The 25,867-nt window shown below is 41.2% G+C and overlaps 1 protein-coding gene across 1 annotated transcript in view; it reads right to left on the bottom strand.

Annotated features, from left to right (window-relative positions):
• The window catches only part of GPR158 (G protein-coupled receptor 158), a gene marked incomplete at its 5' end in the record, with an annotated part of 203,150 nt that overhangs the window by 40,074 nt on the left and 137,209 nt on the right, over positions 1-25,867 (bottom strand). Inside the window, one exon of the mRNA XM_009330617.1 lies at positions 15,791-15,900. Coding sequence (XP_009328892.1) covers positions 15,791-15,900 — 110 coding nt within the window. The remainder of the gene's footprint in view (positions 1-15,790; positions 15,901-25,867) is intronic.

Below are 25,867 nucleotides of genomic sequence, written 5' to 3'. Positions count from 1 at the left end.
GATGCATGATGACAGACCTGAGGCTTTCCAGGGCAGGGCGTGCTGCCAGCTCTTCATACATCTGAGCCTGCTAGGGCTGCATCCAGGCTGCAGTAAGTTAGGAAACAGCTAAGCTTAAATGCTCATTGCCTTCTGAGAAGATAGCTACAAAACCCGTCTCACTAATTTTGATTTCCAATATCTTTCAGGTTACTCAATTTTGCTATCCTCAACAGTCTTGTGTTCATTCCACAAGTTGGGGAGCCCACCCAGGAAACACATTTGGGATAAATAGTATTGTTTGGGTTTGTAGGATAATCTCTGTCAACGGCTTTAATACAGTCACTATGCTTCTACTAACAAGGTGCAGACAACAACTACAAAGTTCACTGACTTAATTTACAAATTCTACCTTTTTTCTTACAAAAAGACTCACAGCTGAAGTCTAAAGGGCTTTGGGTCGGTTTTTTGTTTTTTTTCCAGAAAGCCTGTGCACTCTGGCTGGACTGCAGGTTTAACAGACACATCACGTTCTGGCCACTATGCGACTCTGTACCAAGAACGTGCTTGCCAGCTGGGGGGAACTGTGCCTTTAGGAAGATCTGGCAGAAAGCAACTGCAGCTGGTGACTGTGCCCCTCCTGTCGTGCAACGCTGACTGGATTGTGCCCACTGGATAAAGCAGACTTTGGCTCGGCATGATTTCTGAACACTACAGAAGGAAAACAAACAAAATACAGGCAACTCCTAGTTCTCTGTGGTCACACTATCTTTTGCAGCTCAAGAAGCAGTTTAGGTGTTTCATGGTGCCTGGAGTTGGAACTGGCAAACCCTTCAAACCCAGGCAAGCTGCGTGCATGCAACCAGGAGCACTGAGGAATGAGCAGCAGGCAGAGACAGTGACAGCTAGCTACGAAGCTACACTGAAATTTGAAAGTGCAGCACTTTCTTCATAAAAGTGGTATTTTAAACAGACACCCAAAAGAAGGTGGGAACGGGAACAAGAGAGTTGATAACATCTAACGGTGAAGAATTGGTCTCGTCATTTGAGGTGGAGCAGCTGAGTAACAGACCTGGTTGTGGCTGTCACCTGATCGAAAAAAGCTCAGAAGGGAATTACTGGGATCCCAGAATCAGTCCTTTAAAAAGCCACTAGGATTTGTCTAGCAAATAAATTACCTAAGCAGAACTTGGGATCAGAAGACCTGTGGGACAAAAAGGCATGTGGAGGAATCTACAATAAACACTGTATTGCACCTGATGGCACTAGCCAAGGCATCTGTGTTCTTCAAACACCGTGCCTGGTGTTTGAAGAACATAGATGCCTTGTCTAGTGCCATGCCCCATGTTTGAAGAAAGGCTGAAGAACAACACAAGTCTGCCTGCTCCAGCTGAGCACCCTGCACAGGACTAAACCAGCAACGCTGCTGGCTCCACAGGAGTGATGAATGAACCAACAAAGTATCGTACCATTAATCCTAAGGCGGTCCAAGGCAGACAAGCCAAAATGGCACCTGAAATAATGCCTAGTGCTCAAAGTAAATGCACAGCTAATGAAAAATAAGTGTAGTTTTGGAGTTAAGTGGTGAGCAAATAACCTGTAAGCTGGTAAGTTAAATATACATATGGATAAGAGATAATTGGAAAAGACTCAGTTTATAGCTTTTACCAACAAAATGTGTATGAATTAAGAGGATAAAAGCATGCCTCACTCTTGGTCTCGCTCACCTATACCCTTCTTTGGGGAGGCAAGGAACAGGCAACTGAGGAACGTCCTGGCAGAACACAGCAGCGTCATAAGAGTCCAAATGACCTGTAGTTTTGACGTCAGTGATTTATGCTTCTTACTACACGGCAACAGCTTAAGTGGAGTGAGAGTCAATTGCTGCTCTGACAAACAAGCAAGAGAGTAGGTAGTTCTGGTTCTCCAGAAGGGAAATTAAGACTAGCTAAAGCTGCAACCCTGCCCCTGTAAGGCTACAATATAAGTAAGAATGTGAAAGAAACATTTGGATGCCCTAACCGGGGAAAACCTGGAGGACACGGACTAGGCCAAATGCTGAGGCAACTGTGCAATACTCTCATCTTCAGGAGACATTATGGGACATGGCACAGAGATGCTGTATTAATACAAAGCACACCAGTATCAGGACTGGAAGCACCATGACTGTGTTAGTGAGGTGCACACCTCAGCTATTTGTTGAGTTAGTTTTTTTGCTCAAGTTGGCCTCAAGTTGTGCCAGGGGAGGTTTAGAGTGGATATTAGGAAAAATGTCTTCACTGAAAGGGTTATCAAGCATTGGAACAGGCTGCCCAGGGAAGTGGTTGAGTCACCATCCCTGGAGGTATTTAAAAGATGTGTAGACGTGGCACTTAGGGACATGGTTTAGTGGTGAACCTGGCAGTCTTACGTTTACAGTTGGACTTGATGATCTTAAGTGTCTTTTGCAATCTAAATGATTGTATGATTCTATGATTCTGTGTTTGGCACACTGTTGCAGGGCTCTACTGCTTTCAGGTATCTGCATGACATTGTACCTTGTGGAAGAAAATCAAGTGTCAGCGCTTGTTTGGTACTCCTGCACCATGCTTCAATGCATGGCACATGGCCACTGTCTCCTCTGGGTGAGACACAGGTTATCTTGGGCATGCCTAAATTTTCAGTCAGAAACACAAAAGCTGTTTGTTAATACAAAAACCATGAATCTATGTGTCATTTTTGTACAGGAAGAACTCTAGAACAGTTGTTCAAGGGTCTAAGCAGCTTTGATGAGAGCTAGGGGTTCTGGGCAAAGATAAACGAATACCAGAATGCCACATAAGAGAAAGAGCAAGCACAGGAACAAAGTTCAAAGAGGAGTATAATGAGACAGCATCCATCACCATCATGTTTCCCCCTAAAATGAGAAAAGGATATGAAAACACATAGAATGGTCAACAAGGATTTTGTGTCTTGCCCAGATCAGTGATCCTGATGGTGCAGCTGTGCAGCAGATGTGAGTGCAAATCCCAATAAAGAATGTGAAAAACAGTACAAGTTTGTTCATGGGGCTTCCAGCCCTGAGGTATCATCATAGGAAGCAAACAAATTGAACGGAGCACCAGCCAATATTTCTGAGGAGGGACACGGACAAAGTTTCCTTACAAGAGACTGAGCCACAGACAAAACTGAACATTACATAATATATGTCCTTGCAAAATCCTACATTTTAATACATTCAAATGTTAAAATGGTCAATGTCTCTTTTTCATGGGTGTAATAGGTTTTTATTCATCAGAGGACAATGCTAGCTTATACTCACCAGAAGCCATCAATTGCTACTTCTAAAAAGAGTTTGACAGTCACCACCTACAAGGTTCTGTGCTGGTTTTGGCTGGGGTAGAGTTAATTTTCTTCATAGTAGCTCGTATGGGGCTATGTTTTTGATTTGTGCTGAAAACAGTGTTGATAATACAGGGATGTTTTGGTTACTGCTGAGCAGTGCTTACACAGAGTCAAGGCCTTTTCTGCTTCTCACACCACCCCACCAGCGAATAGGCTGGGGGTGCCCAAGAAGTTGGGAGGGGACACAGCTGGGACAGCAGACCCCAGCGACCAAAGGGATATTCCACACCATATGACGTCATGCTCAGCATATAAAGCTGGGGGAAGAAGGATGTGGGGGATGTTCAGAGTGATGGGTTTGTCTTCCCAAGTCACCATTAGGCGTGATGGAGCCCTGCTTTCCTGGAGATGGCTGAACACCTGCCGGCCAACGGGAAGTAGTGAATGAATTCCTTGTTTTGCTTTGCTTGCACACATGGCTTTTGCTTTACCTGTTAAACTGTCTTTATCTCAACCCACGAGTTTTCTCACTTTCTCTTCCGGTTCTCTCCCCCATCCCACCGCGGAGGGAGTGAGCAAGCGGCTGCGTGGTGCTTAGTTGCTGGCTGGGGTTAAACCACGACAGGTTCCCAGAGCAATACATAGGCTATTTTCTCAACTAGCAAAGTATGATTTGCAAATTGAATAAAAACTTGGAAGAGATTTGGTCATTGCAGCCACTTTCTCTAAAGCATTTGAAAAAGTGCAGAGGAGCAAAGTCCAGAGCTGGATTATGTTAATCCGATTTCAAACAAACAAAAAAGAAGCCTGTCCAGTCTAAGATAGAAGGCAGACTTATTGCTGAGGAAAGATCCTGCATAAAGTAATTAAGGCTGTAACTAAGGGATGGCTGGGACAGTGTAATTCCAGCCCTTTTATCAGTTTCAAGGCTCTCAGCACTATATGGAGTTTTGTTCAAAGCCAACAAGAGAGTGATTTCTGAAGTGCTAGAGAAATATGTCAAAAGGAATATATGATGGCCATTTAGGGACTGAAGGAAACCATAGGAGAGCTAGAAAACACATGGTTTAATAAAAACTAGTATCAAATGTAAAGTTCAATGCAGAACTTTATGAAAAAAGTACAAACAGTGGCATGAAAAATGTTCCAAAAGATTGTCACATATGCCAAAACTAGAAAGACAAGTCAAGCAGAAGAACAGGTCTCTTGCAAAATATGGGCACAAATTTGTTTGCAGCATCTGGAAAAAACAGCTCATAGATTTTTAGCCTTATTTCAGTGAGGCAATGGTACCAAACAATTCCACACTTACACATACCAACTCTCTTTTTACTACTGTGGTGAAACTGCCACGGTGCCTTCTGACATCGGTTCTTGATTGGAAGCTGTGAATTTACATTGTTTGAACTGAAGTATGATTTCTGACAGGTAATGCCAATTTGCATTATCCACAACCAAACAGTAGAAAATGATGTCAAAGTAATGCTGAAAAACATATCGGAGAAAGACCTTGGTCCACATACAGCAACAAGGCAGCACCAATGAATCTCTGGTTGCTTATTTTGTAAAATAGAAAGCTGAAAACAAGAACGCCTGCACTGGAGAAAATTGACGCCAGAGTCAGAGGGGCCTAATGGATATATAAAAAGATAGGCAAGGAGAAACAAAAAGCTTAGGAAGATTTGTGGTCACAAGAGTGGCTGCCACTTCCCAACAACTCTGTGCAAGCCAATGCTTGAGGCAGAGGCTGCCAACAGCAGGGGCTTCACCACCAGCAGCCCTGTACTCATGCAAAGTTGTAACCTCCCCTAGGCACAGCCGGGAGGAATAGGTGGCATGTCCTTGAAATCCCAGCAAGGGGAAGAGACATTGTATTGCTGTAGAAGATCTCGGAAAAATAGCAGATGTTGCTGTTGCAGAGGCCAAGTGCAGAACATGGCTCTACCAGAATGACTGCACTGCTATGAACTGCCAGAGCACAACGGTGGTGATGGCTGGGAAAAGACCCAGAGGCCCTTGAGTAACTCAGCGCTGCTAGCTAAACTTAATTCACACATTAGAAATAGGCATTCAAAATTTTACACTGATTATTAACTGCTAGTATTTTTAGATTTGCCCAGAAACAGAGGCTCCAGCTTGAATTGTATACAACTAACTGCAATTATGTGCAGAGGCTCACATTGTGCACATGAAAGAGGTAGGACTCAAGTCAAGAAAATCCAAAACTCAGCTGCATGTAAGACTTGCCAGTGCACTGTACTGTAATGCTCTGCAATAGCAAAAGAATTTTAATTTTTAATACAAATTTCTTGTGGTAATTTTTAATTGAAAATATTACAGATTAGCTCTAAAAGGAATAGCCTGATACTTGCAACTGAATTAATAAATATTGAAGCTTTCTTCAGGACCTACTGTCTATGTATTCCTGAACTTCAAGCAGCCAAGGCAGCATTGTCTTGCCCTTTCCAGTTCAGGTCATGGATTTAATACATTGCATCCAAAATTCTTAGAGCACTTTCAACATCTTTCAGAAAAGCATGTATGAGGATAACTCACCAATTTGCAGACTGGTACAATGCTGACAAGCTTTACGCCTCTGTATGTTACAGTATGGCAACACAGCATTTTATGTCACCGGTAGTTGGTTACCACTGGTCAGATAAAGACTCAATTTTTCAAGACCATAATGGCAACTTTTGGCCTTCACAATAATCCAGAAAAGAGCAACTAATATCTGAGAATATTTGGTCCAGGCACCAGTTTTCCCGGTACTAAAGATTTGCATTAGGGTAAGTAATCAGGACTAATTTCAAAGCAGCTGGTGTGTCCCATTAAACAGTACAACTATAAATATGCCATTTCAGTTTATAAATATGCTTAATTTCTCAATAGACCCATACTAACACAAATGCTATCATTTCTATTGCATGTTCTTAAAAAAAAGGCTAAATATAGGACTTGATCAGTTGTATAACACAGCCCATTACATTTTTCTATAGAAACTCCTGTAATTTGTAGTACTATTTAACTATAGAATATCTTCCAAGAGGGGATTCAGTCTTGATCTGAAAGCAGCACAAAAAAATCCTCATTTCTCTTGTTAGGTTTTCCTATAGCTAAGCACACTTCTGAGAAGAATTTGTGCCAGATTGCTCATTCGAATTTCTCTGGCTTTGGCTTCCAGCTACCAGATCTTATTAAACCTCAGTCCAATAGCTTAAAGAGTCTTTTGCGACTACTTTTTCTCTCCCTGCTTGTTTATACACCACACAAGAAGTCATCTCTCAGTCTTCTTGCTGATCTAAAAAACAGATTAGGTTTCACAGTATCAAGCACTTTTCCCAGCCCTCAAATACTTTCTGAACCACATCCATCTATTGCATACCTCCTTTAAAAATGCCTCTCAGGAACAAGGCATAATGCATTTGTATTAGTCTCAAAGATGTCACCTCCTGTTGCGAAATCAATTCTCTACTGATAACCTTTAAAACTCCTATTCTCCTCAATTTTGTGTCTTTAACTAGTCCCTAACTATAATTTGCCTTTTGGCTGTATTCAAGTGTATCTCTTTGACTAAGCCCAAGTTATGAAGCAATAAAGATTACTTTTCATTACTATCCTTTCTGAAACAAAATTTACCATTTCACCAAGCTTTGTGTTATCCACAAATTTTATGAGTAATCATTTTGTGCTTGGTTCTTCATTGCAACCTAAAATGCTAAATAGTATCAGGCTTATTCCTGATTCTTCACTGTAGCCCACCAGAAGCCTCCCCTCCAGTCATGATTTTTCACTGACAATCAGCGTATGTGATCTGCAAATCTCTGCTTCCACTTAACTGTGATCAGCCCCTGTGTGTGGAGTGTGAGTCACACGCTTAACTCCCTCTTCACACCCCTCCACAAATAGCCTATAACTCATGTATTGCAGTACAATGCCTAGTTTCTCTTTCATGCCATAATCCCACCCAGCAGACAGCTGGGCAGCAGATACCTTGTTCCACCTACCAATTCTGTCCTTCCCATGGAATGAGAAAAAATAACAGTCTGTAGAGCTACATTACTTGTATCGCAAACGCATGCGCAAATGCATGCCTACCTGGAAGGAAGATGCTGCTGTATTGTACCACAGCACAAAGTTTTGGCAGCTGATGGGGTCCTGGAGTTGGATAAGGTCTCTGAGAGGATGTCTTCCAGCTCCAGTTTTGAAGTCCTTCTGCTATCACGTAATCTGATGTGCAAAACCAGTCCTTTCTCCCATTATCTGCCATGGTGCTCTTGCATGCCATCAACACAAAAGAGATCTGAAAGGTCTTGTGATACCTGTGGCTCATTGTAGAAGGCCTTCCAACCCACTGTTTGTTTTTTTTTCTAATCATGATGGGAATACAATTTAATATTAAAACACCAGATAGTTTCTTTATTTTCTCTTTGAACTTTCCTAGCCAAACTCGGTCTACTATGATAAAGCAGAATGTGTGCTATATTAAGGTGATTAAAAAAAAAGCAGCCCATGGAACTGTACAGCTGTATCTACAATATTTTTATATAAATTAAATATTAATAGGAATATGGATTGGAAGATTTTCAGGATCACAGTGCTCTAATAATCTTACATACTTTATATGCCGCTGATTTTTTTGCTTAAAGATAATGTTTATTAGTCCCACTTCTACCCTGTGTTCCATCAAGATTAATTCTGCACTGTGTCTTTATAACTGTTGTGCTACATTTTATTAGTTTATACATATGGAAGTAGATATTTTATTCAGAAATATGAAACAGAACCATTATGCTGTCTAATTAAGGCTAGTTATTGCTTGAGATATTTCTCAATGGCAGGGATACAAAAGAGCTAAATAGGATTTTAATAATGCAGATTTTATTGGGAAAAAAGCCACAATAAAGCAGAATGTGACTCTGTTATTTAATCTAGAAGAACTACCAAAATGAGAATTTCATCTTGAATGTGCCTCATTCAGGAATGCTATATGGAATTTACTAAACTCTCTAAGTTGTTGTCTAAGGCCCATAAAAATAAATAAACAAACTAGCAAAGGTTTGCAGCAGGCAAGAGAAATGAATTATACTCAGGAAATGAACGAATTAGGTTAAGACAGGCTAACAAGAAAACAGATTTTTCCATGACCAGCCTAATTAGTGAAACTTCGTTCCTCACGAACTCCTACTGTACGTGCATACATTTTTGCAGCAAGTCCAACTCCCTTCCTCCCTAAACCGCATGTCCCAGCCTTTCGCTCTGCCCCCAGCCCTTAAAGCCCCCGTTTCTCTACTGTTTCTGCCAGCAGCCAGGCACGAGGCACAGCGTGGGAGCAGCCAGCAGCACATGCCCGCTGACCGCCCGGGGCACATCAGGCAGAGAGGGACCTGCTGATGCTGCTGGTTTCAGCCTTTGCTCTGCGGGAACATTCATAAGGCCTGTTTTCCACCCCAACACTGTTTTTCACAAAGCTTTGTAGGACTTAGTGCATATAACCTCTTCTTCACTACTATCTTTGAACTACCTCTTTTCATAAAAAAGAAGCATCGGCGATGTGAGCTTCAAATAACGCAAATGACGTAAGAATCCACGTATATTTTTCCAGGTACTGCTTTACTTCTTGTTTAAACAAAGATGGGTAAATATGTATGGCAACAAACTGCTACAGGTGGAAAGAGCAGCAGAAGAGGACAGAGATGCCCCGCTTTCACAGAAGGTTTACTTTTTCCTAATTAAATTAAGTTCATAACAAATGCAAAAAGTACCTGATGCCTCTCTTTTTTCCCCATGTCTCTCTTTTAACTGAAACTAGGTACCTCCCTCTCATCTGAGTCATCGCTACAAGAAAATAAAGCTGATAGCGAGGTGACAGTAATGCAGGAAGACTCTTTTTTAATCCTTACAGTTTCTGCACTGCTGCTGGCTCTGATATTCAAACCAGCATCATGGAACTCTTGCATCAACACAAATTAAAGAGGCAGAACAGGGAGCTACGGCTGCAAGAGCATCAAAGAGGTGTGACGGATGCACTCGACCCCTTAACCAAAGTAGCGGTAGTTTGGTACAAGCTCCAAAGGAGGTAAAGGCCTGAGCTGTAGCTGGGCCAAGAACTCCTCTATTTCCAATCTGTTCTCTGAAAACCCACAAAGGAGAAGAGTGACACAATGAGCAACGATGCATATAAGCTTGGGACACCGATCATGTGATTAACACCTGAATAGCAGGTGGCTTTTCCAAGACTCATTTATCAAGGAACAAAGAAACTTGTGGGTGCAAGGAGTCTCATGCATACCTTTCCCATCACATGTAATTTGACTACAAGCCAACCACTTTATTCTATAAATATGACAGCCTAGGTGAGCCTTCTTTGAGCTCTCCCTGCTAGGCATCCTGGCTCCATGGTGGTGATCTCCCCTTGAGCTGGGACGCCTCCCAAGATTGCTCCTCGAGGCAGAAAGACCTTTTACCCACAGCAGATCTTTGGTAAGCGACTGATATCGCGTATAACCTTGTAGTATGGTAACTTTGATTTGTGTCTTGGTAACTTTGAATCATTGTTCAAACGATTGTGCCATGCAGTAATAGAGTGAACCTTGCCATCGAACTTTGTTAAGCAGCACTTTTACAACATCATATTAAAACCACTGTTGCTAATACCTTTGACAGTGGTGCTTTAAACGATCTGAATCACCCATTCGTGACAAGAGGCGTGGAGCTCCAGCAGCCCACAGCAAAAGGAATATGGCTGTGAGCCCTTCTCTGCCAAGCACTGGCAAATTTTGGAAGCTTCTTGAGTTAATTTTCCTTGTAGAAGAGAAACTGGCAGTACAAAACAAGTATCTTCTCAGTGCAGGATGTTTATTTTTCAAAAGTCCAGCTGCCCTTCTTCCCGAAGCCGGAATGATAACAAGCAGTGCTCAGGCAACTCTGTTCAGCCAAGGCTTCAGACCGGGTGTCTCTCCCCTCTCCAGAAAAACGTCTTCACATCTTCATCAGCCTTTCTGCAGGGATCTGCGCAGACTTGTGCACCAGACAGCACTTACTGCTTCTCTGCAGGAACGACTGATCGCAGCTTCGTGTCTGACAACATACCCCTTCCCTTCTCTTGCTTAAGACCATGCAATCAGAGACCAGGGAAACTGCACATCGAATCTCCTTCCACGAGGTTGCATGGAAGATGGAGAAACATGGTATCACTGACCTTCGTTTGCATTATGAGGAATTAAAGTTAATAAGGAAACTTGAGATTATACCTTTGTTATGTAACTGCACAAAACTAAGATGAGTTTTTGTCTGGTTTAATTCAAACACGATTACTACAAAAAACTATCTCACCCAAGAGAGGAGTACTTTGAAGTTTATGAGTCTTGGGGTCAAATCTAACCGTGGTTGCAGCTTGCCTGCTTTCAGGAGGAGAAAAGGGAAAAATCACTCATTTGTGGACAGTTCCACAAATCCCTCAGATGGAGAGGCAGACAAAATCTCCGTCCAGGGCCTGGGGGAGATTTATAGTAAGTTTCAGCACAAAGAACCATGGAATATATCCTACAACATACACCTTTAGTGTTTGCAGCAAGTTTGTCTCAGGATGGTTGGTCTTTAGAGGGGAGTTCACAGTGACAGATCACTTGGCTTTCTTGCAGCTGATGCTGTCATTTATTTCGTGGGAATATAATAAACAGGAATAGCTGCTCCTGAGCATTGCCACCAACCATCTGATTTACAGATCATAGGAACTGGATTTACAAAATGAACAGAGCTGCATAAACATAACAAAGATCAAACTTCTTAGGTGCTAAAACACGCTACTTCCAGGGAAGAGAAAGACAAATGGTCAGAATGGTTACAGTAAGCCCCTACAGTGTAACCAGCTCTACAGCTTGACTAAACCACCCCTTTTCCTGCCTTGCAAACAGACTCAAACGCCTATTCCTGCCAGTCAAGTTAAAGCAGTAAAAACCCAAACAATTCTACAAGGCAGTATCAGACCAGAGCTCAGGACACTGCATTTCTGCAACAGCAACATCTGTCTCCAAAACAATTTCCCCCCCTTTTGTTTCACATAGGATGACAACCACTACAGACCACATCCAGTGGCAAAATCCAACAGTGTATGCATCTACCTGAAACCACTTCACACTTGCCTTCCATAAGAAAAAAGCAAATAATTTGCTAGAAATTAAATCTCCCACTTTTCTGGAGTGTTCAACCAAAATGACCATGAGGGCCTGACTCATTTCAAAAACAAAGGGTGGCTCACCACTACAGCCGATGCCCATCTCACTTTCCTTGCCCACCTAAGCTGAGGTTATACAGTAACCACTAATCCACGACAAAACTTCTCCCTGAGGTGCTTCATCACAAGTGCCACTTCTCATGGAAACATTGGGTCGTGTTGTATTGGTACTACGGAACTATGATCTATTGGCACATGAACTGTGAAACATTAGACTAGGAACCCACCCAAGCTGTACAGGCTCCAGCTGCCGAGGTACCTTCTCTACCTTTCTGCACCACATTCCCACCAGCCACTTCTGGATGGGATCACATGTATGTTTTTTCCCTCCCCTAGCTACAAGAGAAGGTTATGCCATGTCCTCCTCTTTCATGTTCTCACCATCAATGCACACCTCCACCCAAGTGTTTCAAGAAGCAAACAGACATCTTCTTTGGTTTCTCTGCTAGCATGAGTCTCCTGTTCTGTAAGATACTGAACCATGACACGTGACATGCTGCACTGCACACTACCCATACTGCTCTTCTCCTCCTTTCTTTATCACCTACAAATATCTGTAGGAAGGGACACTACTTACTCCAACTGTACCAGATGGCAAGGCATGGCAATGTGATCTTAGCACAGCATTTAGATGAAGTGCAGAATTGCCCCATAGGGTTAACATCTTCTTGTCCCCCCAGAACATGCCCATCCCACCATCACTACTTACAAAAAAGCCATTGTGTGTCATTGTCTTTTTTCCATACCTGGAACATGACCTTCTCCATACCTTCTCATTCTCCTCACTTCCGCACTCTCCTCTTTTTCTCTTAGTAATGTAAGAAATGGATACTCCCACCAACTAGAGACCTCATTCCTGGGTTTCACTCTCCTAAAATGTCTGTAAGCTATCCTGTGTATACACACACACACATATACATATGTCTATATGTATATACCTACAGCTTTCTTCCATGCTTATGCTTTAATCCAGAATTAAGGATTGTGTATTAATCCTGATACCAAGACAGTAGAAATTCACAAAATATTAAAAATAATGAGATAGCCTGTTCATAAAATACAGGGCTTGAAAAAGGATACAGTGTCTTCAGTCACAGAAACATACTGAAAGATGCAGCATCAGCAGCTCTTTTAAACCCAAAAGGTTAAATTTGAAACATCGTTATTTCTTGCAAGAATTACTTTGAAGAATTCATTGTCGAGGAAAGTACTGAGTTTTATGTTCACAGCTCTACAGCTAGATTTCTTAAGTTAAGCTCATTTCCTTACCCTCATCCTTCCACCCCCATAAACATCAGCTCATTATTTTAAAAATGCACAGTGAATAAGAAAGAGGCAATTTAAGATGAGGCACTGTAGAAATTGACTGAGACGGGTGTTCAAAGAATGAATCAGTACATGACGTCCCTGTTCTTTTACTTTTCCTTAAGCACCTTCTTTTGGCTACTTTTCTGATTTCTCCTTGATGCTTGACCCTAATGAAACCTCAAAGACCTCCTCGGGAAGTGGGGAGCTAAGGGAAAAAAAAGCCACAAAGAAAACAAGTGTTTCCAGTGCCTCCTACCTGGCTTTGGATAACCTTCATGCTCCAGCGCTACTCAAAACACCTCATTTGTTGAGAAATACTGCTTTAGACTTTCTGGTTATCATTAATAGCTGTTTTACACAATATTGCTTTTCCCATTAAACTTAGAAAAATCACAAGTTCCTTGCTAGCAACCAGTTCTTCCCCCAGGCAAGACACAGGCTACCTGCAGGAGGGAACCAGTGCTTGTTGTGAGTATTTGTGGTGTCTGCAGTAAGCCATTCTTCAACCCTGCAATGACTGTGGATTCAATTAGATCTGCCGGAAATTTCTACCAAATTTCTACTAGCGTATTATTCTTAATTAGCATTAACTGTTGCAAATATATATAATAAAACATATATCTAACTTGACCCAGTCTCTTGCAAGGCACACTCCCTGACTGAAATATTCAGTACTAAAAAAAGACCACAATATCATGAATGTAGGAAATGAATGGTCAGGAAACCCGGGTGGAAAACGAAGATAGATTCCTAGAGAAAGTAATTCTAGATTAATATAGAAAATAGGTTTTTTTCCTCTTCATGTTTCACAAAGAAATGTAGAATTATTCAGGTTGGAATTACCTCATAAGGTCACCCAGTGCTCAAAGAAGGCTTAACACTGAATCCAGACCAGGTTGCTCAGGGCTTTATCCAGTTGGGTTTTGAAAACCTCCAAGGATGGAAATTCACAACCTCACGGGCAACCCACTCCACTGCTTAATTACCCTGATAGTGAAAACCTTTTCCTTGTATAACATTGACCCTGATGCTAATTTACATTGTATAAAGTTGCAGTCTCCCATTTTAATTTGTCATTGTCTTTTGTTCTCCCAGTATACATTACTGTAAAGAGCATGGCTCCACCTTCTCAGCAACCTCCCTGTAGGTGTCGGATAGCTGCTGCTAGGTCCCTCCAACACCATCTCTTCTGCAGGCTGAACAAGCTCTGTTCCCTCAACCTCTCCTTGCAGGGCAAGTGCTCCAAGCCCTGACCATCTTGATGGCCTTTCACTGAACTCACTCAAGTTCACTGATGTCTTGGGAGAGTCCAAAATTGGACACAGCATTGTGGATATGGCCTAAGGCATGCCGAGTAAAGGAGAATAATCACTTCCCTCAATCTTCGGGCTGGGGTCCTGTTGATACAGTCCAGTCTGCTGCTAGCCTTCATTGTATTGTACTGATCAAGGATGAGGATGTAGTTCATTCTTGGTTTCTTGTTTAGTCTTGGTCCTGTTTGCTGAGCCTGCCAGCACAGGTGCCAAGTAACACCAAACAGCTGAATGAGCAAAGCAGAAGTGGAAGATTTTCTGCCCAGTTTTGCAGCCTGTCCTCACTTCATATAAATGGAAGATCATCTGCCCTGTCAGGATACTGCTTCCTCACACCATGTAAAATCATATAAACACCCCGTTAGGGTAGCAGAACTGCAACGATGATGTGAGTCTTCCGTGGTCTTAGTCTGTTTCTCTATATATCTGAGCCATAGATAACAAACCACCCAAGAAAAATCACCAGTTCTGTTACATCTTTTCTATAGTGCTCTAGTTGTTACCCTTTTTGCATCAGAAATCGTTCAACCCCAGAAATAGTTCAATACCATGAGGGTATGGGATTTTCTGGATGAATTTCAACGTGAAGATGTAGCCAGACATTATTACAGTCAAGAGTTTACCAGCCAAAGTGTACACTTGTAACCAGGGACACAAATGAAAGGGAGATGCAAGAAGAGGTTCTATTTCAATGGGAAAGCCAGGTTTTCCACCTAAAATGTGACAAGCCAATAGTGCAACATGAAACACGAGATATTAGCAGTCCTCATTCAGTTTACCAGCATAATATCAAACTTCCCTTATCTAACATGTCAACACCGTAATGAAACTAAGATAAAAAGAAGAGCAAGCCTACTTCATCCAAGATGTCTAAGTACCAATAAACACATACTGCACTTCTCTTTGCTTCAATAAAAATACTTACAGAATGTATCGGTAATTTTTTTCACTAAAGTTTAGAGAGGAAAAAGCATTAGGATTTTATCAAGCATAGCCAGAAAAGGCTTCAATTTTAAAGGGGACTATAGAAGTGGAACTTGAAGTTGGGTCTCTGAATCTTAATGTCTGAATCGCACATGAATGCACTGCCAACCCTGTGGAACCCAGAATTTCCCACACATTTTTGCTGGCAGGCACTGATGCTCATGAGTGTGCAGCCTGTCTGCTGTGATTGCCTGAAGAAAGCAGCCCTTGACTTCTGAGCCATAAGAAAACAGAGTAAGTATATACACTGTAGTGTATTGTTTTACCCACCATAGCTGTATCTAAACACTTAGAAAGAATCTCTCCATGAACACTTTACAGGGAAACTTTTGAACACTTTGTAACACTCTGTGAACACTTCTGTATTTTCCTATATCCAAGTAAAATACATTCACCTTCTGTAAAAAGGGGTTCTTGCACAGTTTTACAGCTGACATATTTTTCATCAAACCCTGTCTGCATTCATAGTTCTCTATTGGGATTAGTAGCATATAATTTGAGCAGGAATAGTGAGGAGAAATACACAGTGGTTTTAAAACTCAGAAACAGCGCTTCTTTATGATAGTATTTGCAGCTCTTCCATCTAAGTACCCACACAGATTGCACATACTCCCAGAGAGATGGAAATTAATAATATGTGAAATACCTGTGCAGCTTGAGCGTCACAGTTCCATAAACAGTAGCAAAGCCCAGAAGACGAACCCATCTTAGGAGAACACAGCGAAATACACTTGGCTCAAAATACAAAATGACAACCTATAGAACAGAAAGATAGAGAGAGCTTCAGTACCGCTTTACTGCGAAAGTAGTTCTTCATTCAAATGCAGAACAGTTGCAAAACAGGACAGCAGACATATTTCAGCTCGTACTGCTGTATATTTAGATTTTCTAGTAAAGTGATGGGATGATCAGATCAACCAGCTGGCACAGTTCTAGGCACCAACTCCTTATGAAGGGAGCTGGCAAAAGCCCTGTGACAGACTGTGAAGTGACAACACTTTTAAATGCAGTTCCACTGACTTTTCTTAACTGAGTGAAAACACGTACCCAGAGAAGAGGATAGAACAGACAAGGACATGTTCCTTGAGCTATTCCAGTAATATGGCCTAATTGTGGTTTGATGGAGTGTATTTATGAGGTTACACTTCAAAGTCACTCCTTCTAATAAACCTAGCAAAACGATAGCTGCTCTTTTTCTCTGCCAACTATTCTGCCACACTAAAAAATGATTGCACTAGCCTCTCTCTGTCCAGCTCCCCAAAATCTCAATGTCATATTTGACTCTTTCTTATTCTTCCCCATATTATTTTCCCTAAGCTATACCAAATCTCCCTATGCATCATCGCTTTCTTAACAAAAATAACCTTTTTGTTCACTTACGGATTTCTCTAATCACAACAACAGAAAGGTCCTGCTGACCTTTTGCTCTATCTACCAAGTACCATGCATGAGGACAACACTCAATAAACAGTAACATAAAGCTAATTCTGCAGATATAGTGTGCATAAAAGCATCATTACCAAGTAAAATGCCACCCTTATTTAAAACAGGGCTGCTCAAATGGTGGACGCAGTCACAATCCGAACCAGGAGTCCGTTTCTTCTCGTTCCAACAGACGTTGTCCCTGCTGTCCTGAGGGATGATCCCATATTTCTTCCCACCCACTCGGCCCCACCAGGAGCCTGCTGTCCCAGGGATTCAGCTGTACACTGCCCTTACCCCACCTGCAGACCGTGCTTGGTCCAGCAAAGCTAGATCCAGTGCATCCCACCCGTCTGATGAGAACCTGGTAAAACAACCCAATGCACCGTAGTACAAATTAATTGGGTAATCCTGGTCTAGAGAAATAAAGCACTGAAACATTTCAGGCCATCTGCCACAGCTTCATTTAGAGTCAGTACATTCTGGCAGCAGAGGTAGTATTGTGCCTACCGGCTGCCACATGATATTATTTTCCTAAGTAAATGATTTTCTATGTGGGAATTCAAGCCCAGGATATTGGCCAAAAGCCCAGGACTACGTCCTTTGGGTGACATAGACATATTTAGGAGAGTGGGGGCAAAAATGGCAGACATGTGGGCTGAGAGAGACAGAAGAAGCTGCTGTGCTTCGCTGGCATGTTTTTTTACAGCAGAATCAAGTTATTTCTTTAAAAAATATGGTTTGTTGAATAAAACCATGGTGCAAAATTTAATCTGCTTTTTTCACTGTTATTGGACTGACATGTTTCAAGGTAGACATTTTCTGGGAATCTGACAAATTCTGCATGTAGGGAAGGGAACAGCGTGCAGCAAAAGGCCCACTTCTCCTTGGAAGATCATCTGGAAAACCAAAATGCATCCATACACGCATGAACATGCTTGTGTAAATAGATCATCCTGCAAGAAGTTTCTCAGAAAGACCTGAATGATAGTAGTGACCTCTTATCCTAATACACAGTTATACACATTAGGACAGTTACAGAACCAGAGCAAAGTCTGTAGCAGTAACCTGCCTCCTGAGGTTTGCCAGGGGGTAGAAAACACCCTGTTTCATCTTTGATTCTTCCAAACTAGAAAAACAATGCCAAAAAAGACTGGCATGCAGAGACTCCAAACATTTCAAAGTTGATCTGAAAGCAGAATTTTTCAGATGACTGAAATGGGAAGGTCTGAAAACTTTCCAGGCACAGAATTTTCTGAACAAGGGCAACAGCTCTCTTTGCCATGAAATCTGACACAGCAATTTTATCTGCAGTTGCTTGTTGAAATATTAACTGCTTGTGTCTACAAAATCTCATTGATTTGCATTGAACCATTTGTATGAGCAGCTGAGGCATTTGGCTAGCTATCAACCAAGAAAACACCACTTCCAATGCACCATAGTGTGAGCTGGCATGTCATGGGCAGCTCACCATGAAGGCTGCAGAGGCAAGGCTCTGTTGGCAAAAACTGTTCTCATTTCATAGAATCATAGAATAGTTTGGGTTGGAAGGGACCTCTAAAGGTCATCTAGTCCAACCCCCCTGCCATGGGCAGGGACATCTTCAACTAGATCAGGTTGCTCAGAGCCCCGTCCAGCCTGACCTTGAATGTTTCCAGGGATGGGGCATCCACCACCTCTCTGGGCAACCTGTCCCAGTCTTTCACCACCCCCAGCGTAAACAATTTCTTCCATAGATCTAGTCTAAATCTACTCCCGATTAGTTTAAAGCCATTCCCCCTTGTCCTGTCGCAACAGGCCCTGCTAAAAAGTCTGCCGCCGTCTTTTTTATAAACCCCCTTTAAGTACTGATAGGCTGCAATAAGGTCTCCCTGAAGCCTTCTCTTCTCTAGGCGGAACAACCCCAACTCTCTCAGTGTTTCTTCGTAGCAGAGGTGTTCCATCCCTCTGATCATTTTTGTGACCCTCCTCTGGACCCGCTCCAACAGGTCCGTGTCTTCCTTATGCTGAGGGCTCCAGAGCTGGACACAGTACTCCAGGTGGGGTCTCAGTGGGGTCTCCCATATCAGTGTAGAAACATTGGAACTACTCCTTCACCCAGTGGTTAAGTACATTGCGGAAGCTGTCAAAGACTTGATCCAAGTTTGATTCTCTTTTGCGTCTTTTGAAAGTCTCTTCCTATGTTTGTATGATGGAGAATAGTTGCAATGCCCTCCTAAAGGCCAACATCCATTCCTACCTATTCTTCCATAACTTGCATGTGGTCTGGCACGGACCAAGGCTTTAAACAGCAAGAATTGCTATACTTATGTTTTGCTTGCTTCTTAGGCTTTCTAGAAGGTTTTTCTAAGAGTATGTCCTTCCCATCAGGGCTCCCTGGGATGTTCAGCTGACTGCCCTCTCTAAGCTTTTGTCAGCATTAAGTGTCTTATAATCACAGTGAATTTTAGGGGCACAATTTTTACGTTGAATAATCTTTAATGGATTGGAGCCAAGGGGCTACAGAAAAACTGCCCTGGAAGCTCAGTACACCAAAAGCCATGCTCAAGTTTTTCATCTTAGTGGAATCACATTCTTGCAAAGAGTATCTGGTGAAAAGTATGGCTGCTGCACTCCATCCCTCACTCTCCCTAGCCAAAAAACAAACAAAAAAAGAACCATAACACAGAAAAGTCTTGCTTTTGTTTCGTATCAGCCTCTTCTACCTTCTGGTTACCGAAAGCCCCCATTCCCTACTCTTCTTCCCAGAGATAAGCCTTCCTTAAAGTGACAAGCAATATGCAGCAATAGGTTGCTGAGCTCTGAGCGTAGGATGAGCACAGGATTCACCCACATACCCAGGCTGCTCTGAAGAGAACAAGGGAATCCCTCTGCAGTTCTAAAAGACTACTCTGCCCACCAAAAATTTGACAATAATTCATTTTCTCTTATTGCTTTTCTAATGCATTAGATTATGACAGCAGCATAAATCCCATTAAAAATGCTTAGAGGTTTTGCTGATGGATGTCACAAAACCTATTTACTGTACATAAGGAAATGTGATATCCTCTGTTTCGCCAGCTCCTGAAATCCATTTAAATACTAGACATCAATTTCTATTCCTTAAACAACAAAGATCTGGGGAAACAGTATTTGGAAACCAGAAGAAGAGAAGTTAGACAGTGCCTGTTCACGTACCAGTTACTGCAGCTGTGCGTGAGACTTCATAAACTGTGGCTCATCTTTGTCATGTGGACAAATGCATTCAGATGTTTGCTTTTAACCTCAAAGTGTTTTAAGCTGTTATTACCCTTGCCAAAACATTGTCCCAGTAGTCACGCTACCACTTGTGAAGTCAGTGATGAAAAGACTTTCTAAGGTCACCAGCTAACTGTCAAGCATGTTTAGAGCTGGAGAATTACAGACACGGAAGAGAGACTTAGCTTGCTGACGCAGTGTTCAGCCAGCTCAGTTATTCAGCTGACATGATGAACAGGCACGCACGCTGCCTAAAGACAATGGCTAAAGTCGATACAGGCATCTCGCCCGCTACGGCAAATTTTTGTTATCAAAACAGGTAGGACAGAAAAAGTGCAAAGAGACTAACATTGAACAATTTAATGTTCAAAAGCATAACAGACATCATCCTCACAAAAAATGAGCAAATAATGAGTTTTATAGCCTCAGCACCATTGCTTCTTAAGAGATATACAGCATTTAGAAAAATTCTTTAAAAGAAAAAAAAATCAGAGCTCCATAATGTTAATAGTGAACAATAATTCCGTGCAACACAAAATATTCTTTTGTTTTTCAAATTAACTTTACTGTGCACATTATAAGATGATTAATTTTGCCCTTCACCTTGGGCACCAGATCCAGGTGAAAATATTTTAATTAATACTGGGCAGTTCCCCAAGGTGCATTGACTGAGATTCTGCCTAAATCAGGCATATAATTTCCACCTACATTGTAGGGGTCTAGTAAATCGGCCCTACTAATGCAAGTTCCATAGATAGCCCAAGGACAAAGGCAGGTACCTTGAAGAACCTTGAAGAAGTTCAGGACTTCAGCTACTTGGACAGAATCTTGGCCTAAAGGCTTCACATACGCAACTCCACTGACTAGAAAGGTACTTCAGATTTCTTTTAGGGAAGTTGCTTCACTGTATGTCAATTAATAATCTGCATTAGGAGGACTAAGCCAAACACTCTGTAGCCAGCTCTAACAATTTGTAATGTATACAACTTGTAAGACAAGTTGCTTTTTACTTCGATTCTTAAGCCATAAAAATCACATGAATAGATCAAAACCTCATTTTCCTTTTCAATCATCAAATTTCTGTACTCCATGGTGAGAGGGAATGGGCAATGCTATAATGTCTCAAAAGATCAGATGTCAAAGAACAAATATTTTTAAAAATACACGGAACTGTCAGAGCTACAAATTCTAAACCTAAACATAAAAAATTTTGAGCAGGACCTTAACTCAAAAAACCCCAGTGTTCACTTTTGAACTCTTCTTTTTTTTGCCCTCCATTGTAGAATCATAGAACTGTTTGGGTTGGAAGGGACCATTAAAGATCATCTAGTTTCTAGTGCCGTGGGCAGGGATGTTATCCATGTTAGATACATGGAAATACGACACAGAGCTTAGAATTTGAGCATCACTATCATCTGCTTATGTATCCGAGGTGGAAGTCACCTACTTTAGACAAAAGCGATGCGAAAGTATTAATTTTTTTTCTCATTTTCGAATAACCAAATTTCTCTTAAAATTGTGCCCAGTTAACCCAAGAAGCTTTACAGAAAAACTACCTACTCTTTTTATTTAACTTCAGAATTTGCTGCAAGTACTCTGCACAGTTCAATGCAGGACATGATGTAGCCATTTAAGATAATGCCTTTTGGGCTAATTCCATTAAGAAGCATCTAGGAGATATTGTGAAGAGATCCATCCGATCTGTTCCACTGCCAACACCATCTGCCCTTGCCTGACTGCAATAGCTGTCTTGGACTGTCTCTAGGCAATTGTGCTACGGAACAAGCCATCAGATGCTTCCTCTTGGTATCCTGCTGTGCTTTGAGATGGGCACTCTTCTTTCTTCTGCCATGTTTCAGCAGTTTCTTTCAAGGCATAAAAATATCCTCCAGGGTAACCTAGTACATCAAGTCACCTATTAATGCTTCAGTCCTAATACTGAGAAGGGATTTCCCGCAACAGAGATGCTGTTTGCAATGTTAGATAAGCTTGTCATCCAAACTCCTAACAGTCTGGCACTATGCTTTCTAGAAAAGGGACCAATCCACTTGTACGTGGGCAGACTGCCATCTTAACAGATGGGCATGAATGAAGGCATTCGTGAGCCTGTGTACACTACGGGCACCACATACCACTGTTCAAAACATGATTCACAGCTCAAAGAATCTGCTTAAATATTAGTGAATGCACAACTCATTATCCTATCCTGTACTACTAACAAATATTTCCGGTGCAACTACACAAAACATTTTAGAGGTATGATAACAGCTGAATATATACTTAGGCTAATTATAAAAGAACACTTCCTTCCATCTCCATCCCATATTTTTTTAAACCACATGTGCTTTTTAAGCCATAATGTTTTACTCTAATAGGCCTATGGACACACAGTGCCATCAAACCCTGTTATCCTTGCAAATCTCACAATTTTAAAGCAGAGTTGTGCTGGATCATTAGCTCAATGCCTCTATAAAGCACACAGTTGCTGCAGGAAACCACAGTAGATTTTATTCTTGCCTCTGAATTGGAACTGAATCAAATCCCCAGTACACAGCACTGGAGGCACTCTGCTGCTGGGGGCAATGCATTTCAGGTAAGATGTATGTCAAAGTCAAAATACTTACAGCCATTTACAATCTTTTGGGTTTCTTCATAAAAGAAGACAAGTTCTTCCTAGCCGCCCACACAAAGTCCAGCTTGAAATTCTGCCTACTGAAATCCTCTTTTCCCTCCCACTATACTTTAAACTGTAGACAGGTTTTTTCCATCACCTGTCTTAAAACATATATTAAACCTCTGGCTGTATTTCAGCAGAGAGATGCCTTGCCTGTAAAGTCTTTTGGAAGTCCACAATGCGGTATAAGCGCATAACCACCAGCACTGGTGTAAAATACATGGACAGACTTCTAGAACTCGATTTATCAGAATGCTTTGCTATCACTAAGTTTTATTATACTTTGGATTCATCCCCATCAGGCAGTAACACCAGATCTCTAAAGCTCTTTATGGAACGTATTTTTTGCAGTGGACCTCGTTTAGCCTCCTGAGAGATTTATCTGGTGATTAAGCAAACAGAACCTTCAAGATCATTCTGGTTTGACACAAGACTGCATACTTAGAATGCCTTTTTATTGATACATCTTCAATTATTTTCCCTCTTTTTTTTTCCTGTTCATAAGGCAGATCTCAGCTAATGCTTGACAGGGCATCGCTGAATAGGTTATTTTGTGGAAAATAAATGTCCGCGTGACTTCCAAGATGCCGTCATGTCTTTCCTCCAATTTGAAGAGAAAAAGTGATATGTCACAGACTCTACCAGCTCTGGAAATATTAATTTATAAGTGACCTGAACACATGGCGTGAAAATGCATTCATTTGCCATGAATTCTGGCCTCTACTTAGAGTTACTAATGATCCAGCTTCACTATTCCTATTTACGTTGGCCTAATGAATAGTATTCTAAAGTCAGGTAATAAAAAGTTAACATATAATCCAGAATGTCTTTAAAAAGAGACATGCTTACACTCTGTAAACAGGTTTGTTCACAACAAAAGTGTTATGCCCAGCAAGACCCGGACAGTAGAGAAGGGTATTCCAGGTTTTTTTCCTAATAATGGCTAAAACTTGTCAGAAAACACTTCCTTAGCTTATGAGAGACATAAATTGACACCCTGGCTGAATCAGTTATAAATGCTAAGGGCTGTGGGGTTTCCCAAGGGTGAATTCACAATCAACAAGAGAAAGGGGATACAAAGAAAGACAACACACTAAGTCTGTATCCTCTTTGGTGAAAGAAAAGCATAAGAACTAGTATTACCAAAAGGACTAGACCCCTGCCCCAGGCAGCTGTGGGAACCATCTGGGGAATTGAGGAGAAACAGAAATCACCTTGAAATCAAGCTAAATCAAAAGACAGGTTCTCACGTATGTTCTCTGTATCTATCTTCAAACACAGAAATTAACACCTAGCTTTTCACTGTAATAGAATGAACTATTTCTCTTCAACTGTAAACTTCTCAAATATGAAGAGAGATTTCAGTGGCACTGGCCCAGGGAGTGGTGATCCTAAAACAGTAAAACATGGTCATTCAGGAAGTATTAAGTCTCCCAACCTAAGCCCCTTAGGCACTGAGCTGCTGGAGGTGGCAAATCCAATTTCTTGGGGGCAAATGTTTGCCCAGGAAAGGTGTCTTCCTTACCACTGTGAGTTATTGGATGCTTCTGCAGCGTCCAGTACAAGACAGGGAGGTCTGAAGCTCAGAAGTTCCCTTGAGACCATGACAAGGTATAGCACAATCAATAAAATATCTAACACTGAAAAACCCAAGACTGAAAATAAAAAAAAACCAACCTATACAATATCTCTAGTCACCTCCCATCTTAAGAAAGAAGAGAAAATAAAGTCTGAACTGTATACTACTCTTTCCTTGGTCTCATTCAAATGTATTTCTGCTCAACCACCACCGTAAAGCAAAAGAAGCAAATAAATACTCTTCAAGTAATCCAAACAGGAATGGGCTTGGTTGGCCCAATGGATCTTCTTATCCATTTGCTTTGATGTGCCAGTTATTTCTCCGTCTTTGGTATGTATGTATCCCTCATACATATATTGGCTCACTTCTGACAGCCTCACATTCTTTAATACAGTTACCCTAACAGCAGCCTGAACAGCCTCAGAAGTCAGTCCCTGAAGACTTGAGAGTTGGCTGATCTCAGCAGTTCAGAGACTTCAAGCTGGCCAGATGTGGACTTGGCTGGATGTCAGAAGTTTCCACTGAAATCAACACATTACCACAGAAGGTTTAAAATACATTTAAACAAGATTTTTAAAACAGAAACAACTGTTATGTTTGAAAATTTAAAGCCCACCAGAATCCATGTAGCTAACTGTGCACAGGGGAAAAATGTTTTTCCTGACTCATGTAGGCTATGAGCTGCAGCCTTGAAGCACAAAATTAATGTATAGTCATTGATCTGATTTTAAAGATACGTAGGAGCTAGCCAGGGAGTTAGGAACCTTTGACTTCACTAAAAGGCAACTACCCAAATATTTTAAAAATATCTGTCTCCCTGTCTTCAAAAAGAGCTGCAAGTCTTAAGAGCAGTGTAGATTACATTGACACTCTGCACTCTTTCATTTGATGTTTCTTCTTCCTAAACTTATACACAAAGGCCTTGGATTACTTTCCAGTAAATATTGAAATATATGTGAAAATGTGGGTTTCCCTATCAAGCAAATGGTCAGGTTTTGAGTGGAGAATATTAGACATGCTCTGTCAACAGCAATACTAAAAGCAAAGATAAGCAGGTGGGACATTCAGGGCTCCAGCCACATGCACGGTAAGGATGAGAAAAGAAGCAAAAGTGAAGTGTAGAGGAGAAGCTGAGCTCCTTACCCATTCAATGCTTCTATTTTCATGGTTTCATTCAAAAAACATAATTCAAAATTAATAGAAGTAATTTCATCAGAACGTTTTATCTAGGCAACAGGTATGTATGCATGGGCACATTTCAAAAATTGTTCACACCAATGCAAAATTATGAAAGCAGAAAAACAAAGGAAGTTGTAAAGTCAAAATATGTTCTAAAATCTTTGCTTCCTCCACCAGTTAACTTTTATAATCCAACTATTTCTTTCATCTGTTCAAATACATTTTCTTCAGTGTGACATGCCACTTGAGTAGATGACAGCATCCAATTGAATGTCCTAGTTTACCTACTCCATATGTGGAAAAAACAAAAAAATTTTATTGGATGCACTATTATCATCTTTTCTTAACAAAGATGTGGTCACCCAAGAAGCAAAAAAATAATCATTTTAAGGAGCTGAAACATTTCAAATGAAAAAGATAGACATCTATTCAGCCCAGTCATTTGCCAAATACTTGACACATTTTAACAACAGGGTTAAGAATATGCCAGTTTCATTTTATGAATAAAGAAGGGCACTATGCAATACAATATTTTATTAAAAACAAGGAAAATCTACCAATTCATTTTAAGACCATGTCTGTGATTTTAAGAAATAGGAACCTTTTAAAAGCATAATGGTAAAGTAGTCTAT

This window comes from Pygoscelis adeliae, unplaced genomic scaffold (assembly GCF_000699105.1).
Source record: "Pygoscelis adeliae isolate BGI_AS28 unplaced genomic scaffold, ASM69910v1 Scaffold27, whole genome shotgun sequence".
In the NCBI taxonomy this organism is placed as follows: Eukaryota; Metazoa; Chordata; class Aves; order Sphenisciformes; family Spheniscidae; genus Pygoscelis; species Pygoscelis adeliae.
The sequence above is the reverse complement of the archived record's forward strand: the minus strand, read 5'-3'. Positions and strand labels throughout refer to the sequence as shown.